Source organism: Tachysurus fulvidraco, chromosome 9 (assembly GCF_022655615.1).
Source record: "Tachysurus fulvidraco isolate hzauxx_2018 chromosome 9, HZAU_PFXX_2.0, whole genome shotgun sequence".
Lineage (NCBI taxonomy): Eukaryota > Metazoa > Chordata > Actinopteri > Siluriformes > Bagridae > Tachysurus > Tachysurus fulvidraco.
In genome coordinates, this window is record NC_062526.1 from 3,713,829 (window position 1) to 3,734,118 (window position 20,290).

The following is a 20,290-nucleotide window of genomic DNA, read 5'->3' on the forward strand; positions in this document are numbered from 1 at the left end:
TTCAAAAAAATGCATACAAGTTTAAATAAATAAACAAACAAACAAACAAATAAATAAATAAAGGGGGGGGGGCGGTGGCTTAGTGGTTAGCACGTTCGCCTCACACCTCCAGGGTTGAGGGTTCGATTTCCGCCTCTACCTTGCGTGTGTGGAGTTTGATTGTTTTCCCCGTGATTCAAGACATGCATGGTAGGTTGATTGGCATCTCTGGAAAATTGTCCGTAGTGTGTGAGTGTGTGAGTGAATGAGAGTGTGTGTGTTGGTGATGGGTTGGCACTCCGTCCAGGGTGTATCCTGCCTTGATGCCCGATGACGCCTGAGAAGTTCGGATAAGAGGTAGAAAATGAATGAATGAATAAATAAAATCATTTAAACATAAACTAAGTGGGGTTCATGGCGTCATTCCAGATTAGGTTTATAACATTTAGCAGACACCCTTATCCAGAGTGACTTACAACTGAGCAACTGAGGGTTAAGGGCCTTGCTCAGGGGCCCAGCAACCTTCCCATCAGTAGCCCAACACCTTAACCACTGAGCTACCACATCCCCATAATAATATAACAATAACATAAGTCAGCAATAATATAAGGGTTGACTGTCACTCTCATTAGTCACCTGTAGCACATAAATAGATATATTTGTGTTACAGTTGATATTAACACTGTCTAATATAATATGAAAGACAAGTCAGTTCTATTATATTATGAAAAGTTCTTAAATACAAAGATTTAAGGATTTGCTAGAACCCTTATTTGACTTCTATAATTTGCACCAAAAAAAAATGCTCACATGTTCAGAAACTTCGATTTGGCAATGTCTATTGTGGTGTAACCCGATGAGGTAAATAAGTATTGTGCCATGGGGTTCAATGCTGGATGATGTCAGCGATGTTAATGTAAGTTTTATATTTCCAAATAACTTAGTAATCTTTGTGTATCAGGTGTCATTCTTTAGTGAAGGTAACAGTAACCTAACAGTAACCTTGACATTTTTGTCCATGGCATTCAGTTACAATCAGGAGACATATTTCAAGCATTTTTTTAGTGACTGATGCAATCGAATGTGCTAATACAGGGTGTGGAAATCTAAAAAAAATAAAAAATAAAAAAATATAAAAAACCCACAAAAATGGTGAAAGCTCCAAACTGGTTCCCTGTTTGGAAAAGAGCTTGTTAGCACAACATGGTTTGTTCCAGATTCTTAATAAGATATGCTAAACATTTACAAATACCTAGCACTTAGCAAAGAAAAAATGACCTCAGCTTTCTGCGCCGTGACAGATTAAATCACCGTGTTACATATTATGAAGCACAAATAAACCATCGATATGAATGTTATCTAAAAACAAGCTAAAAACAAGCAATTTACTCAGCACCACAGTATAAGTTCTCTCTGTCACACTTATACTGTGGTGCTGAGTAAGTTGCTTGTTTTTAGCTTTTCTAATATCACCGGCTGTTGTAATGCACTGCTTGTTGAGTAGTCCATCACACTGGGACTTATTCTTAAATCAAGAAATGATTACTTTATCTTCATCAAAATTTCACAATGTTTATTGATACGTAGCCAATGCTGAAATTTCACTGTTTTATCCAGATCCCAGACCTGTTCTCTTGCTGATGATAGGTTAAGGAAAATATTCAGCTTTCCTATTTATAACTTTGTGGCATTTTGTAAATTCCTGAAAAAAAAAAACAAGTTCTTATACTGTATTTGGCAAATGGTTGTAGCATTGGAAAAATTAGCATAAGGCAAATGACAAACTTTGCAAAGCCCATAATGTCATCTATGCTAGTAAGCAAACCACTGGCAAAAGAACGAGAAATGAGGAAATCACTGAAAGCAAGGTAAAAAAAAAATCTCATGACTGAGTATAAGATTTGTAACAGGCACCTCAACCTCCAGGTCACAAGACATTATCAGTTCAAAAACCAGTGAAATTGCATTCGTGTCAGCGTTTGCTGATGTTTATCAGCTGTGATGCAAATCAAAGTGGGGTCAAATTGGAGCGAGCCCTGGGCATAAGGTTACAAACTGATAAAAATTCACATGACTCAGAAGCAGAAACAGAATGCTTTATTGATACCCTCTGAGAAATTGTTAAGTTGCAGTGGCTCCCAATATAATCTAAAGTAAATAAAATATAGGAATTCAAAACAAATATACATATTAAGTTAAAGTATGGGTGTTGTAGAATGGATGAATTTCCAATCGTATTGAGCTACACTGTTTAAATATGTAAAATCAAAGTTAAAATCAAAGAACATGAACCTCATGGTGCTCGACAATTTACCCTGTGTACACACGGATTAGTAGGTAGATGATGGCATCTTCCACTCCCAGTCTCGGCTGGTACAGTAGGCGAACTGGAGTGGGTCTATATATGGGCTGACCATGGACTGTAGCTGTTGGAGGATGAATCTCTCCAGGGTATTCATGATGTGGGAGGCCAGAGCCACCGGTCTGTAACCCTTGGAGCCACAAAGACGAGGTGTCTTTGGCACAGGAACAAGGCAAGACATCTTTCACAACACTCAGACTCATCCAGAGTCAGTGTTGTGAAAGATTGTTGTGAAAGGTTGTCAACACTCAGGCTCATCCATAATATGAGATCCAGACTCATTAAAAATCTCCTGATGGACACCTCTCAGTTGGACCACACAGGCCTTGAGCACCCTTGAGACCCCATCAGAGTCCCTTCAGCTGTTTGACACCTAGACATTTGTAAACTGCATCATCGTGGTTACCGTGGTGAAGTGGGGTGGCCTTGTTATCTTGAGAACGACAACTGGTAAAAGTGGCCATGAAGTAAGTGTGAAACACCCACTAAATAGGGCGAGTAGTTGGTAGGTGGCCGTGGTTTCCTGTCACAGCTCTGTGCTCATTATGAAGGAGGCAGTATAAAGGAGGCTGATTCAAACCTGTTTAATTTATTAACCTTATTATCCACTCCTCCATCATGTCCACTGTCAGTTGTCCTAAAACCCATGCTGGTCCTCATGGCACTCCAGACCTCTCTCACGTTGTGTTGCCAGAGTTTCCTCTCCAGCTTCTTCCTGTATTTCTCCTTGGCCTCCCTGATCATCTGTCTGGATCTTTTTAAACTCCTTCCTGTTACAAGCTCTAAAAGCCTTCTTCTTGGCAACCAAAATATCCTTAATGTACCTTGTTACTCACAGTTTTTATTCAAGTAACAATGGACAGTTATTGTTGGGATAAAAGTAATTAATGGATGGATTATTTAATTAATTAAATCCATTCCATGAGACTAATAGTGTGCATTCCACTCAGTCACCTTGATACAGCAACTCAGTGATTCTTAACAACTTGTACATGGCAAAATGGTTTATATTAGAAAATGTTGCAGGGTTCGCGCTCACTCTTATGACTTGACTGAAATGAAGATTGAAATCTCCTCTGAAAGTAGCTAAAAATATCCAACCTCGGTAGAAATTTTACTATGAAGGGACTGTCACACTATGTCTCTAATAAGCATGTTTCTGTCATTCATTCATTCATTCATTTTCTACCGCTTATCCGAACTTCTCGGGTCACAGGGAGCCTGTGTCATCGGGCATCTCAGGTGTCATCGGGCATCGAGGCAGGATACACCCTGGACGGAGTGCCAACCCATCACAGGGCACACACACACTCTCATTCACTCACACACTCACACACTACGGACAATTTTCCAGAGATGCCAATCAACCTACCATGCATGTCTTTGGACCGGGGGAGGAAACCGTAGTACCCAGAGGAAACCCCCGAGGCACGGCGAAAACATGCAAACTCCACACACACAAGGAGGAGGCGGGAATCAAACCCCAACCCTTGAGGTGTGAGGCAAATGTGCTAACCAGTAAGCCACCGTGCCCCCTCATGTTTCTGTCAATACATGTAATTTTAGCGGCCATAACGACCAACATTTTACTTTTTAAACCTTAGCTACATTAGCTCGAGTGCAAACCCTGAACCACATGGTATTTTTTAAAACTATTATCCTGAAAATCAACAAAAAACATTTACATGCCCTGATTAGAAGTACCTTGGAGGAATTTCAAAACATTAGGTTTGATGTTGTGCATTTTAAGTTGCTTTCCTGTTCACCATTAGCAAAGAGTAATTATTTGAGTTAACTTCCTGTTTGTTTGAACCAGTCTGGCCATTCCCATTGAACCACTGTCATTAACAAGCAACAAGCTCCGCCCACAGAACTGCCTCTGATTAGGTGTTTTTTTGTTTGTTTGTTTGTTTGTTTGTTTGTTTGTTTGTTTTTGTACCATCCGGTCTAAATTCTAGAGATTGCTGTTTATTAAAAAATCAGTACATTACCTCCTTTTTATAATTTTATGTAGCACAATGCTACAATTATTTAAATAATTGCATGACTAATGAGGTTTACAATCTTACTATTAAAGTGACTGGTGAGCGTACAGTATAATGGCCACGCCTCATCAGAACATTTTTTTTAATTTGATTACACTTTTGGACGCTTTAATGAATATGACACAAAGTTCTGTGGATTTGGAACAATAAACCACTTTAACCAGCCAGAAAACCTTGGTCTCCTGGAAGTGTCTGCAAAATACCGCAGACACCACAATATCGTTTAGACGAACTCCTACGCCATGCTGGTATGTGCTATTCATGAGATGAGAGTAATTCATCATAAGAAAGAATGCTGTATCTTCTGACCCTAAGCAAGAAAGCCAAAATGCAGTTCTTTTGCCCACCCAAACTGCATTTGTTAGCTAAAGTGTTACGATAATGACTCATGGCTGCAGGCATACGATATTTTGCTACCTTTTTCTACAAGTCATTTCAGCAGCAGCTAAAGGGGAAATTTTTACCCAGGCGTTTCTTATTTGCAAGCTTTTTTTTTTTTTTTTTTAAATCCGGGCAGATAACAGATCCTTGACTCCAGATTGATATCAGTAAACATGAATCAGATCCCAGTGCACCAAAAATAATCTGGTAGGGAGGGAAAAACATTCCCTGGCAGGAAGTTGGGCAATTTTCTCAGAATTACTCATAATTTCCATTTCTATATTCTTGCTGAATCAAGTTGCATCAAACTTGTGACTGATCTTCAGTTTCCATTCACTTCAGCTTCCATGAATTCAAGATGATTGTGGTTTAACTCTCTCTTTCTCTTTTTACCAGCTCTCGGTGTGGTATGTGTAGTTTGACATAGAGCAGAAGAGGCAAGGTTGTGGTGAAGCTCATGTCTGGCGCGCACACACACACACACACACACACACACACACACACACACACACACACACACACACACACACACACACACACACACACACACACACACACACACACACTTTCAGAGCCTAAACAAACCTTAACTTAAGGCAGAGCAGAGTTCAATGCTTTGCTGGAAGTAAAAGCATGGACAGGGCCTCTTGGGGTCACATGTGATGGGGGAAAAGGAACAGCACGTGTCGTATCACTTCAGCACTGTAGATGAGAAAATGTGGGCAACTGCGATAACATGCAATAAACAAAACATATAAAGCTGTAAAAGAGTGATTCAGTTTGATTCAGTTCGCAATGCAATTCTTTTTAATGATTTAACTTTTTTGCATGTCATAGTCCTCAGGTTTATTAGCTTTAATCTTCAGGGGCATCCAATAATTATTTTATATTTAAATTCTTAGATAAGATAATATTTTTAGCTTGAACTTGATCTAATTTTGGTGTTAAATTTCAAGGTTTTACCCACAGCGACCATTCCACTGCTCACTAACAGTGCTTTGCTAATGCTTTGGAAATTAGGCCTCACTTCATGTCTAACTAAAGAGAGTGATGCAGCGGTGCTTTAGTTTTTTTTAGCCTGTCCACCTTCCTCCCCTGCATCTTTACCCTCCAGTCAAATAGATCAGCTTCCAGAGCTTCAGCTCTCATGCTAAAAACACCATGACCATCTAGTAGACCAATAACAAGCTGAGCCAAGTCTCTGATCTAACACAGAATAACTATATTGTATTGGATTTTTGTTGAATATGGTCTTGAATGTTGCTAAAAAATGGTGAGTGAAAAGAAATGAAGCTCTTGCTTTAGTGTTATTGTAATGAATGAGGAAATTGTTGTATCCTATTAAACACGATTGTACTGGTGACTTCAGAGAGGTACACAAATGGTAACTTCTCTAGAATAACATTGCTTGTATTGAGAGAACTTTACTATCAGATCTATATCTTTGGATCGTAAGTGATCGGCATATAAAACCGTTGACACGTCTTTGCTAATCGTGTCTTTAAATGATCGCAGAGACTGTTTAGTTTATGGTTAAATCATACACAATCTGAACAAGGACATGAGTTAAGAAGCATGTATAAGGTATTCCTTCATCATTCTCACCATCCACTATTCAACCTATTCAAATGAGCAGTTGTTCACTACTACAACTCATTTAGAATGTACGTGATGACTTGAAACTTCTACAAACATGATCATTGTGTTAGATTTCATCACTCCACATAACCAGGACCTGCCTACCTCCATCAGAAGAGGACATCTGAATGAACTATTAAACCGATGATCTTACATTATAGATACAATGGATCTACAATCATCAAAATTGAATGAAATTCAAGGATTCAGTGGTTCATTGGATCATCATTAGATAATTAATGCTTATTAAATTAGAAATTAGAATGCTTATTAAATTGTTCAGCTGGGAGGCTCCTTCCTGTAAATGGTCCACAACAGAAAGACTTACAAATATCACGCTTTTTTTAGAAGCCAATGACATTTGGAAGCTAACGACATCCGTCGAACCCTTACAGAAACATAAAGAATGCTTATTGTTCAGAGAGTGCTTGTATTAAGAGTGTAAGTGTGTGGAACAACAAATTATTGGTAATTATACAACAATTAGGTCAAGTCGAATAATTCGGTTGGACAAAAACCGGTCCAGTCGACTCGAGTGTTCACCACATAAAATTCCACTTCCTACTGTAGTTTGTACAGTAACCTTTACTACAGTAGTTTTAGTGACATTGTCAGTAAACATGACCAACAATATATTTTTCATGGATTTTTGACTTATGAAAGGTGGTCAGAAGCACCTTTAACTGGAATGAACAAATCGATGTGAGATAGCTAGCTAGCCAGAAGATGAGCTGCAAAGTGAATGTAGCTTCGTTAAGGGGCTCAAAAAAAAAAATTGAAGAACCCTTCCAATTTTTCTTTCACACCGTCTGCCAGAGTATAGTCAGTGGCAGAGGGTAATACATAATTATTTGTTGCTTTATACTTAGACATTTGTTGCTTTCCAGATTTTAGGGACTTTAGACTCTCAAGTGAACCATGCATATAACTTTTCAGTCCAGTGACTATATTCAATTCAATTAAGTCTTTAACAGTTAACACTGTCACACAGCAGCTTTATGGGAATATAGAAAAGTTCAGAATTTGGAAATTATATATTTTCAATTTAAATGTATCTCCAAGGAGCTACAAGAGGTGACTAGGAAAAACACCCTGAGACAACATGAGCAATAAAGCTTGAGAGAAACCAGAATCAAAAGGGGACTTCAGGAAGCATGTGATTATAAATCATTTCCCTTCTAGGTTGAAAAGTGCAATGAGGTAACCTGGAGATTCGTTGTAGTTATACTGTAACATGAATATATTTTTCTTTGGAAAGGTTTATTGTTGTCATAACTGTTGAAACCTTCAGAAAAAAAAACAGGCTTCAATTTTAGCATCAGTACAACCTAAAGAATACAGTAACTATGTATTACGGTTGATAGGAAAACCTATTGGCTTAAGGATCAACACGGAGGTGCAGCAGCCATTTTTAACGGCAAATTAATATTCTGGGAGATGATCTCTCAGAACACACTGTCCTCAGAATTCTTTCTTTGGCTTGGATCTTCCACAAAGTATTTTCAGGACATTGCATTCAGTCTGTTTGAAACCAAGGTCTGGGACATGGAACAGTGAAACTAATCTCATCAGTATGTGGCCTTATACTGAACTTCTCTGTCATCGTCGCACAATCCCAAGTGGCCATCACTTCAAACAGCACTGCGTAGATTCGGGGGCAGCTGTTTAACAGAATAAGGGGTCTCGAAGAAACAACCATTTGCTGTGTGCATGTGTGGATGTCCATCTGTGTTTCTGTTATACGCGATTGTTATTTGAAGCATCCGCCATCATGTATGATAGAAGCCACAGATGGTAGCCAGACGTCTCGTATCTTCTGTGTGAACCACGCAATCGATGAGATGTTGAAGAAGATCACTCAGGGACAGATTTGGGTTAGAGAAACACCAACATAAAGCATATATACTTGTAAAAATAAAGATACCAGGAGGAACCAAAAAATAAGTTATTTTAAGAACTATTTACTTAAAGGTTCTTTGGGTTATCAAAAATGACATCATTGTGAAAACCCCATTTTGGTTCTTTCTGACACTTTCATTTTTAAGTGTGTAGGGTCATATTTCAAGTGATACAGAAGTGATGTGTATTAGCATGTAAGTGCCCGTTAAGATGCTGATGACATTGTTTGTTACTGTATAATTAACTTTTGTCTAGGGTGACTTTGAAGGTCATGATACTGTATGTCCGACCACTCTTATTTCTCCTTCTTCTGTTATAGCCCACCTATATTGTAACCCAACTAGAATAAAATTAATTCACTTAAGTATGGAGAACTTTATATATTTCTCTTTCTTTCTAGGTCTCCGGGGTTTGCGTGTTGCACCGGATGGGCACAACAAGGAGACGAGTGTTTGACACGTAAGAAATTTCCGTCTTGCTAAGACCTATAATCGGTGTTTTAGCGTTCTAAAAATTCAAAAAGCATTAGAATAAACCAATTTCGTTTATTTACATTCAAGTATTATCATTAAGTGTGCAAGCCAATCATTAGTAATAAATAGCCTAACATAGAATATAGTGTATAGTGTATTGTTTATGTTCTGTCCTTGTCTCATAGTGGAGTTATATTTGTAACACGAATGAAGCAAAATATTATGAATATGAAGTGGAAATTCATTACAAATTCTAGATAGGCTAGATAGGCTTTAAGATGACTGGGTTTTTTAGACAAGAACATGTGGACCTTCTACTTCCAAGTAGTTCAGCTTTCACCCATTTGTGACATCACATCGATGACAGAAAGAGTAAACATGTCAAATTCACTGTGCTCAAAAGCTCCAATGTGGAAAAAAAAGTGCTCGGATTAAAATGGCTTCTTCTTCTGACAGGATGTTTGGTTATCAGATTATTTATATCTGGTCATTCTGTGATTTCGCTATAAAATCTTTTTAATTTTTAATTTTTATTTTGTTAAATGTTTGTGGAAGTCAGTAAATTGTTTCATTTGACAGAATAAATCTAATACCAAACCATTTTTCTACCTGGTTATTACAATTAGTTGGCTCATTAAAATTTTCAGTTCTTATAGATTTTCTTATAGCCAAACCCCACCCATTAGTTCTGGAATTTCCACATCCTTAAAACTATTCATGAATACATTATACACTACATATATCACCAATATTTTCACTCCAATCATATTTTTTCCAGCTCTCTGCGAGGGCAATTTCACTTGCAAGGAGAACGAGGTGTGTGTCCGACCGAACGAGTGCCGCTGCCGCCATGGATATTTTGGAGCGAGCTGTGACACCAGTAAGAGACTATATTGTGTTAGGACTTCCTTCCTACAAAACATTTTCAGCATTCTCAGCAAACGATGATGGATGGCACAGATGCTCAACATAGCCTCCAAAAAAATCCTACAAGAACTTCCAAAACAAGTCTGTTTTGTGTTTATTTTCTCCATGTTTTTTCTCTAAAATCTCGTAGAATGATGTATACAATAAGTAATCTGTTTTATGAGCATCAGGATTGGAATGTCTTCTTAAAATGTGATTTTGTTTAATTGTTTGAGCTTGGGTTTAGAGGTAAAATCCTTAAAGTCACTTCAAATGCATTGAATTAAGTATATGGGTCGGTCCGATTAAGTGTAAAAAATGTAAAAGATGAATCAATTGTAGTTTGCGATAAGAAAGAGCTGGAAGTTAGCCATGCTGTTGCAGAGTGTGAAGGTCAAACATGTGACAAGAAAGTGTTATTGTGTAAAATAAAATCAGTTGTGTTTCAGAATGCATATGTGGTCCAGTCAACAGCGATTTACCAAGGAAAGTGGGTGGATGCATTCAATGCTTCCAGTTTCTATACTCACGTAATATAGGGCCTCATGTTTTCATCATGACTTCATCATGGTTAAATTAAAACGTCTGTCTTTCCCTATAGAGTGTCCTGCTCAATTCTGGGGTCCCGACTGCAAAGGCAAATGCACATGTCACCCTAATGGCAAGTGCGATGACGTAACGGGCAAGTGCACATGCCACCCAAATCGCTGGGGGGAGAACTGTGAGAAACCATGCCCCTGCCAGAAAGGCAAGTGTGACCAGGAGACCGGCAAGTGCACGTGCCATGCCGGTTTTTGGGGTCCACACTGCAGCAACAACTGCTACTGTAGCCTAAACTCAGTATGTGACCAAAGCACAGGCCGTTGCCTCTGCTCTCCAGGGTGGTATGGGCGTAACTGTGGTGCCCAGTGTTCCTGCAGCAACTCACCATGTGAGCAGTTCACCGGGCGATGCCAATGCCGTGACCGTATGTGGGGCCCGAATTGTGAACGCTACTGTCAGTGCCTGCATGGGAAATGCAACCAGGCAGATGGATCCTGCACCTGCAAACCAGGCTACAGGGGCAAATTCTGTAGGGAGCCATGTCCTGCTGGGTTTTATGGACAGAACTGCAGGAACAAGTAAGGAGACCAGTAGGAAAAAGCACTGGATCATTTGGATTTGGTTTTGCATTTTTGCCAATCTGATGTACTAAATCTTCACTTTTTACAGATGTGGTCACTGTAAGGGTCAGCAACCATGTAAGGTCACAGAAGGACGCTGTGTTACCTGCGAAAAAGGCTGGAATGGCACCAAGTGTGATCAGATGTGTGCGCCAGGTTTTTTCGGAGAGAACTGCAATGACGAGTGTCCACCATGTAAAGATGGCCACTTCTGCAATCGCATCGACGGGAAGTGCTCCCACTGTAATCCTGGCTGGATCGGAGATCGGTAGAAACCAATATTTGTTGATGCATTTGTGATTATCATTGGTTTGTATCTTTGATAAACTATTGTTTGAGAAATTAACTGCTGTTTGTCTATAGCTGTGAGGTTCGCTGTCCCAATGGTACCTACGGGGAGAACTGTGAGAATGACTGCAGTCACTGCTTTAATGGAGAATGTCACTTTGCTACAGGAGAGTGCCTCTGTGATCCAGGCTTTTCTGGGACTTTGTAAGTGTCACACCTTTTTTAACTTATGTTCCTGTGAGGTACAGTCTTAAAGACTTATGGGTAGTCAAATAATTTCTCCTAGTTCCCAGTCTGCCAAAACTAATTCTCAAGCTATATTGTTCTCCATGTTTTCAATTACCAACAACTCGATCCTATTCACTAGCTGGATCTCTTCCAACCCCCTTGCCCATTCATTCCATTTTCTACCACTTATCCGAACTTCTCGGGTCACGGGGAGCCTGTGCCTATCCCAGGCGTCATCGGGCATCAAGGAACCCCCTTGCCCAATTTCCAATATTCACTAGCAAATGTAGCACCATGTAGCTGGGTCTTGCAATTCCAATAACAATTCCATCTTCCAGTAGCTGATTTCCAGTAGCTAATTTCCAGTAGCTTATTGTCACCCACTACATAAGTCTACAAATTTCCTGTAGCTAATTCCCACCCACAAACTAGTTCTCCCTAGTCCCAATAAAATAAAGATGTTCAGATTCTAGAGTTCTAGACATACTTTACTATTTTTGTTTCCCTTAAGCTTTACTGTTCTGTTCTAAAACACAAACAAGGAAATGACAGATCGTTTTCTAGAAATTCTAGAAATTCTCAGTTTGCACATTGTAGTATCCCTGAAGATAATTTTCCATTCTGCAGGCTAAAATCTTGTGCCCTTTGTGCCAAATATTCCTACCCTAAGACTGGTGTCCTGGAATTACCATTATAACATCTGTGGATGTTCCTAGAATTACAGAAGTTTGTCTCTGAAAGTGTTGTCTAGAACCTTCTAGAAGAATTCTAGAAGACTTCATTAATTGCCTGCTGTTAATAAAGTAGCAAGCTAATCACCCATGCTATTGATTTATTTTGCCACACTGCCAAGTGATGGTGGAAATGAGGCAAAACTGACAGGAATAATGGTGTGTTGCTAAATCTCCTCGCTCTATTGCCATATTGAGAACACAATTTGATGTTTTCCAAAAATTACAAGAAATGGACGCATAACTGTGGGTCATTTATCAAATCTTTTTTGTAAACATGGTGAGCATGAAGCCCATGTGCATACAATCACTGGAAGTTTTTCTTCTTTTAAAAAATCTCTAAACATTTATTGCTATTTCATAATACTTGCATGTTTTTCCACGGATCCAGAGGTGTGGAACACTCACATTCCATGAGTACTTGTGGTTTCAATGCGATTCAGCACATTAACAGATTATAACCCCGGCCAGGATGTTTGTTCCTTGTGCCTGTGCATGTGAGCAGATAGTTTCTATCCCATTTAGTCTATATGTTTAGAGAAGAAACAGCCAGGGCAGTGAACAAACGCAGTATGGAGCTGTATCTACTGTGGGAAAGATAGATGCCACCAAAACGTGTCAAAGAGTTCTGAAAAAATCCCGACTGTGACTTTTAGTGACCGATTGTACTGAAAGATTTGAATTAAGAAGAAAAAAAGTCTTCTGTTTTTCTCTGGCCTATCTGCTTGACAAGAATGGCTGATTGGCACAAATCACAGAGTGTGTTTATTAATGTTTACGTATGTTTACTAAATGTAGGAAATTAGAGCAGTTTGCCAAGCAACATTTTTTCCAACAGAGCGAAGGAGGATGGTTGTAGTGGCTCCTAAATTACATCAGGAAAGTCATAAAAACTTCTCTCTTATTCTTCTGCAGTTTCTTTTGTTTCTGTACAGGTTGTAGGGCATGTCAATTAACTAGTGACATCAAACGAAGCAACAAAGCTAGAAAGAAAGAAAAATGCAATCTAAAAAAGAAAGAAAGAAAGAAAGAAAGAAAGAAAGCAGGAAAGAAAATACAAAGAAAGAAAGAAAGAAAGAAAGAAAGAAAGAAAGAAAGAAAGAAAGAAAGAAAGAAAGAAAGAAAGAAAGAAAAATGCAATCTAAGAAAGAAAGAAAGAAAGAAAGAAAGAAAGAAAGAAAGAAAGAAAGAAAGAAACCAGGAAACAAAATACAAAGAAAAATGAAAGAAAGAAAGAAAGAAAGAAAGAAAGAAAGAAAGAAAGCAGGAAACAAAATACAAAGAAAGAAAGAAATAAAGAAAGAAAGAAAGAAAGAAAGAAACCAGGAAACAAAATACAAAGAAAAAAGAAAGAAAGAAAGAAACAAAATACAAAGAAAGAAAGAAAGAAAGAAAGAACGAAAGAAAGAAAGAAAGAAAGAACGAATGAAAGACAGAAAGAAAACTGCAATCCAAGAAAGAAAGAAAGAAAGAAAGAAAGAAAGAAAGAAAGAAAGAAAGAAAGAAAGAAGGAAACCAGGAAACAAAATACAAAGAAAGAAAGAAAGAAAGAAAGAAAGAAAGAAAGAAAGAAAGAAAGAATGAAAAATGCAATCTAAGAAAGAAAGAAAGAAAGAAAGAAAGAAAGAAAGATAGAAAGAAAGAAACCAGGAAACAAAATACAAAGAAAGAAAGAAAGAAAGAAAGAAAGAAAGAAAGAAAGAAAGAAAGAAAGAAAGAAAGAAAATACAAAGATAGGCAGAAAGAAAGAATACAATTCTAGAAAGAAAAATAAAAAGAGAAAAAGTTAAAAAAAGGAAGAAGAAATATTGAGAAAGAAGAAAATGAAAGAAAGAAAATACGCCTTTACTTTGGTTTTCCTGCTGTTTGCAGTGCTTCTGTGATTGGTATCGAACCAGTCATGGGTTTGTAAATTATTTTGTGTTGGACAAACTCGGCTCTTGGGTTAGAACAGGTGCAGATATTATTATTATAGTGTCAGACTGGAGATATCTGACCATTAATAACAGTAAAACTCTTACACACCTTCTACAAAGGCAAAGAACAAATTGAGTCAGAAACCATGTAAAGTTTTCCACAAACGCTGAATGACTCAATGTTGTTCTGGCTATGAGAGTCGTACTGATGTACACATACCTCTGGCCAAACTTCTACATGATGTCTAAAGCTTCTCATTTTTGCACTCTTTACTCATTAGCACTTTCATTGACCATTTCTTCTCTATTTTTTTCAGCTGCAATCTGACTTGCGAGTCGGGCCAGTTTGGGGTGAACTGCGCACAAACCTGTCCTTGTCATGATAAAAACTGCAACCCTGTGTCTGGAGCCTGCAATTTGTGTAAGAACAAGCTCTCATTTCTCTTTCTCTCTCTGTCTCTTTCTTTCTTCTAATCTGTGAGAAAAACGATGGATAAGCCTGGGATAGTTTGCTATGACGTTTGTTTTGGAGACACTGGGATTATTCTTGGAGGCTTGAGACATACTTGTGGGGTCTAACATCAGTTGTTTTTTTCCATTGCGTCAAGGGAAATGAAGGACACAGTGTGTTTGCTGCAAGTGCTTAAAAACCTCAGATGCTAAAAACTGTGCAGTGACTTAACGATCATTACAACAAATCGTTTTAGGTACTGTAAGTGTTAAAAAAAAGTCAGTCTGTCAGCGTGGAACATGTCTAGTGACATGTTTTTGAAAGAAAGAAAGAAAGAAAAAAAGAAAGAAAGAAGGAAAGCAGTTATTACAACAGGAAACTTTATAAAATATCATGTAGCTTTGTGTAAAGGCCTTTTGAAGGTTACATGTTGAAATAAAAACTGTGCTGACGTAAACACTATTTTGAAGTAAAAACTCACCTGAAATAAACTCTATCCTGAATTAAGTAAAAAACTATCTTGAAATAAACACTATCATAAATTGAATAATCTCCAGGAAGTATAAACTGTCTTGATGTAAATACTATCCTGAAATAAACACTAACTTGAAGTAAAAACTCTCCTGAAGTAAAAAAATCTACTGAAGTCAATACTGTCCTGAAATTAACACTATCCTGAAGTAAAAACTGTCTTGAAGTAATAACTATACCGAAATAAACACCATTCTGAAATAAACATTATCTTGAAGTAAAACCTCTCCTGAAGTAAAAACTGAACGGAAGTTAACACCACCCTAAAATTAACACTATCCTGAAGAAAAAACTCTCCTGAAGTGAAAACTGTGGAATTTAACATTATCCTGAAACTGTTCTGAAACAAAAACTGTGCTGATGTAAACACTATTTTGAAGTAAAAACTCACCTGAAATAAACTCTATCCTGAATTAAGTAAAAAACTATCTTGACGTAACCACTATCCTGAAATAAACACCACCCTGAAATAAACACTAACTTGAAGAAAAACTATCCTGACCTAAAACTGTCTTGAAATTAACACTATGCTAAATTGAATAATCTCCAGGAAGTAAAAACTGTCTTGATGTAAACACTATCCTGAAATAAACACCACCCTGAAATAAACACTAACTTGAAGTAAAAACTCTCCTGAAGTAAAAAAGAACTCTACTGAAGTCAATACTGTCCTGAAATAAACACTATCCTGAACTAAAAAAAAACTGTCTTGAAATAAACACTATCATAAATTGAATAATCTCCTGGAAGTAAAAACTGTCTTGACGTAAACACTATCCTGAAATAAACACCACCCTGAAATAAACACTAACTTGAAGTAAAAACTCTTCTGAAGTAAAAAAAAATCTACTGAAGTCAATACTGTCCTAAAATTAACACTGTCCTGAACTAAAAACTGTCTTGAAATAAACACTATCCTGAAGTAAAAACTGAATGGAAGTTAACACTATCCTGAAATAAACACTATCCTGAATTGAATCCTCTCCTGGAAGTAAAAACTGAATGAAAGTAAACACTATCCTGAAATAAACACCACCCTAAAATTAACACTATCCTGAAGAAAATATTCCACTGAAGTGAAAACTGTGGAAGTTAACAATATCCTGAAACTGTTCTGAAATAAAAACAGTGCTGACGTAAACACTATTTTGAGTAAAAACTCACCTGAAATAAACTCTATCCTGAATTAAGTAAAAAACTGTCTTGACGTAAACACTATCCTGAAATAAACACCACCCTGAAATAAACATTAACTTGAAGAAAAACTCTACTGAAGTCAATACTGTCCTGAAATAAACACGATCCTGAACTAAAAAACTGTCTTGAAATAAACACTATCATAAATTGAATAATCTCCAGGAAGTAAAAACTGTCTTGATGTAAATACTATTCTGAAATGAACACCACCCTGAAATAAACACTAACTTGAAGTAAAAACTCTCCTCAAGTAAAAAAAATTAACACTATCCTGAACTAAAAACTGTCTTGAAATAAACTCTATCCTGAATTAAGTAAAAAACTATCTTCATGTAAACACTATCCTGAAATAAACACCACCCTGAAATAAACACTAACTTGAAGAAAAACTCTACTGAAGTCAATACTGTCCTGAAATAAACACTATCCTGAACTAAAACTGTCTTGAAATAAACACTATCCTAAACTTGAATCGGTCTTCTCCAGGAAGTATAAACTGTCTTGATGTAAATACTATCCTGAAATAAAAACTAACTTGAAGTAAAAACTCTCCTCAAGTAAAAAAATCTACTGAAGTCAATACTGTCCTGAAATTAACACTATCCTGAACTAAAAAACTGTCTTGAGGTTAACACTATCCAGACTTAAACATTATCCTGAAGTAAAATCTCTCCTGAAGTAAACACTATCCAGACTTAAACACTATCCTGAAGTAAAAACTGTTAGGAAGTTAACACTATCTTGAAATAAACTCTCTCCTGAAGTAAACGCTATCCTTAAGTAAAATGTCTCCTGAAGTAAACAGGATAATAGGCAACTGTAACTGATGGTTGTAGCTGGTGTTCCTCAGTGTGGTGTAGAGAGAACTGACAAAGACGACTGACACGGTGACAGGAAGGTTTATTTTAGTGCACGTGACTCAGCGTTTCTGGCTGAATGCAGGACATCACATGCGTCATCACCAACAAAGCTGTGGATTTGGTTTATTGAGCAGAGCAGAAGAAAAACTCACTGAATTAGTGATGGTTTGAGTTTCTGTTTATAGATTAACAATGGCCCGTATATGCAAAATACAGAAAGTAAACAAAAACGCAACAGTAAATATACAAACACGTCACCAAAAGAAACGTGTATACATCTCTTTTCTGATTGGACACGGTGTATGACTAATAACACAGACAAAAAAAACAACGTTTCTACTTTGCATGCTAACGTTAATGTAGTTCGAAAATAGCAGTGTGTCTAAAATCAAAACAGATAAACCCTCCAGAACAGTTTTTGGTTTTGTTCTTCTGAAATTGTTGTGTTTTTGGGTTTGTGTAGTTTTTTTTCTAAACTTTTTATATTTCTTCTTTTCTTGTAAGTTAAAGCTGAAATTGCGGTGTTTTTGGTGTTGTTGTGGTTTTTTGTTTGTTTGTTTGTTTTATTGTTGTGTATCCTGACTCGCAGTTGTGTTGTTGGTTTGTTAACACGGGTCACCATAGCAGTCACAAGCTGTTTCTTTGCGTTAAAGCTGAAGTATGCATCACATCCATCCATGAACGCTTTGATAATGTCAAACATTAGACTTTTTCCTAACACTGAAAACAAAGTTTTATGGCTGAATGAAGCACAGCTGTTACTAGTAACATGCACTGTTAGGAGTGTGTGTGTGTGTGTGTGTGTGTGTGTGTGTGTGTGTGTGTCCTATGTAGGTCAGTATAGTAGACAGCTGCAGCCTTTAGCGTTGCTGCCTTGATGGCGTTTCCAGAGTGGTGTCTGATTTTTATGGCTGTGTTTTTTGGCTGGCTTCCTGTTTTAGCGAGAGTGAGTGCAGCTTCTCATGGAGGAGAGAAATACTTCACGAAAAAGAGAAACAAGGGGAGAGAGAGAGAGAAAGAGAGAGAGACAGAGAGTTAAGTAGGTAAACAAAGTTAAAACAAAGTACTACAAAGATGCAGCGCAGGATGAATAGATCAGGCTTTTTTGGCTGGTTATATCACGTTATAGCCACCATGTTCAAACAGATGGTAAAGCTTTCCTGTAGACAATCACAATCTTAACCAATTACACATACTTAGCCTGTTAGACAAATCATTTAATCACAGATGTGTATGTAAATCATAATCACTCTCGACTACACACACTATGTAACTGTTACACTAAAGAGTTTTGTGCGTGCCCAGATATTTTCCTTGTAGCCAGCAGTTAAACCCATTTCTGTCCAATTCCTGTTGTTAATCATACAAGTCCCTGAAGTTTTATTCCTTCCTTTCCTTTCCTCAGATCCTAACCAGCGGATGGGTGTGATCGCTGCAGGCACTCTGGTGTCCTTACTGCTGATCATCCTGCTCTCTCTGCTCTGCTGCTGCTGTCTCTGTAGCAACAAAGACTGTAATAGGTACGTAGGTTAACAGACGCCGTCTAATTAAATGCAGATCTACACTCCCGCACTGTTCACGGCTCATAATCGTATAACGGCCGACTGTAGTGTAATAACATTTCTGTAACATTTTGGAAGGTGTCTCCAGTGTTAGCACTTTGTAACAGTCGTATGTCCTGTAATGCTGAAACTTTGACAAAAGTTTGACAAAAGTTTTGGCATCTTTTCCACAAGGCTGGTGAAAGAATATCTTTATAGCTGTTAAAACATACAGCAATGTCAAGATTTCACATCATTAAATGTAAAAATATTTTGAATAATTCACACAAATTAAAGAAGTCGAGAAATTTTTTTACTCGTTTTTTTTTTTACTCGTCACTATCGAATTAAAAAGCTCACTGGACTCAGGATGATGGACCACACAGATGCAGAACACACAGCAACCTGGAGTGTAGAGCCGATTGTTTTGTCCTCAACAGACATCTTGTGTCTTACAGTGCAGACCGGGAAACTTCAACCAGCAGTAAGAAGGCCAAGAGGATCCTGTGTGGACGATTTAGCCGAATCAGCACCAAGCTTCCAAGAATCCCTCTGCGGAGACAGAAACTCCCCAAAGTTGTTGGTATGTTTAAGTCTATGTTTTTCATTTTGAGAAAAAAAAAAGAACAGAAGATTGAATGTGGCTGATGTGCAAGATATCGTTTGAGTAGAGGAATTTATATTCGCGTTTGTTTATTCGAATTTGTTCGAGTTATGCAAATATTTGAATCACATACACAGGATCTAAAAATTTCCCAGAAGTGGCACATACAGTATACTGTACCTTTTTAACTAAAGCTTTACGTTGAAGTTTCTTTAACTAGCATGACGATATTTAGGCACGAGCATTAGGTAGTAAAAAAAAAAATGAACCAACAAAGTTGTGAGATCATAAGTTTGAATCCTTGAGTGGGTCAACAAAGACTATAGACCTTTTGTCTAATTAAAACATTCCTTCAATGTTAATGATTCCTCATAAGACCATATACCCTGACATGGAACCCTTTAAGAGTGTATTGGTCAAATGCAGAACCCCAGGGTTTTATAAATTCTTTCTGAATTCTGGTCTCTAGGAATAAATAAAGATAGAAATAAAACTTTAGCTTCAGTTCTGGCATTTTACACACGGAAGTTTTATTCACAATGAATAAGACACCATGACATAAAACACCTCCGATAAAACTTTGAGAAAAAAAATTAAGCGTTGAGGCCATCCTTAAAAATATTCTTGTTTGCCATAACCTGACTGACCCTGTCAATTTAGGATCGACTCAATTTTTATTTTTTATTTTTTTGCCTTAAGACCGACCAATTATTTTTTTTTTACTCTTCAAATACATTATAATTTATATACATTTAGAACATTATAAAATTCATTAAAACAGCTCGACACCGCTTTAACTTGGTACGAAGTTCTGGAAAAATCTGTGCCCAGCATCAAAATGAGGTTTGCAATGATGCGGCCGAAAGCACGGGTTGAAGACCCAGTCGGTGACGTCACGGTATGCTAATTTGTTTAAAGTCAAACCTACGTAGTGACCATTTTTTGTTTTACATTGAAACTTGAAAAAAATTATATAGACCTACCTACCGACCCTTTTTTTTTTTTTTTTTTTTTTTTTACTGTTACTGCAAACCAAAATATTTTTAAGGATGGCCTGAATGTGACTTTTTTAAAAATGTTTTCCAATATAGACAGCA

General features: G+C 37.4%; 1 protein-coding gene across 2 annotated transcripts in view; it reads left to right on the forward strand.

Moving 5' to 3' along the window:
- The window catches only part of scarf2 (scavenger receptor class F, member 2), a 34,974-nt gene that overhangs the window by 2,640 nt on the left and 12,044 nt on the right, over positions 1 to 20,290 (forward strand). The window contains exons 2-9 of one of the 2 annotated variants that reach the window (XM_027162882.2): positions 8,705 to 8,763; positions 9,556 to 9,657; positions 10,285 to 10,804; positions 10,896 to 11,114; positions 11,210 to 11,338; positions 14,327 to 14,430; positions 18,454 to 18,568; positions 19,048 to 19,172. In XM_027162882.2, the coding sequence (XP_027018683.2) occupies positions 8,705 to 8,763; positions 9,556 to 9,657; positions 10,285 to 10,804; positions 10,896 to 11,114; positions 11,210 to 11,338; positions 14,327 to 14,430; positions 18,454 to 18,568; positions 19,048 to 19,172 (1,373 nt within the window). Of the gene's footprint in view, positions 1 to 8,704; positions 8,764 to 9,555; positions 9,786 to 10,284; positions 10,805 to 10,895; positions 11,115 to 11,209; positions 11,339 to 14,326; positions 14,431 to 18,453; positions 18,569 to 19,047; positions 19,173 to 20,290 lie in introns of those variants that run through there. The other variant, XM_047818757.1, reaches the window with a different exon arrangement.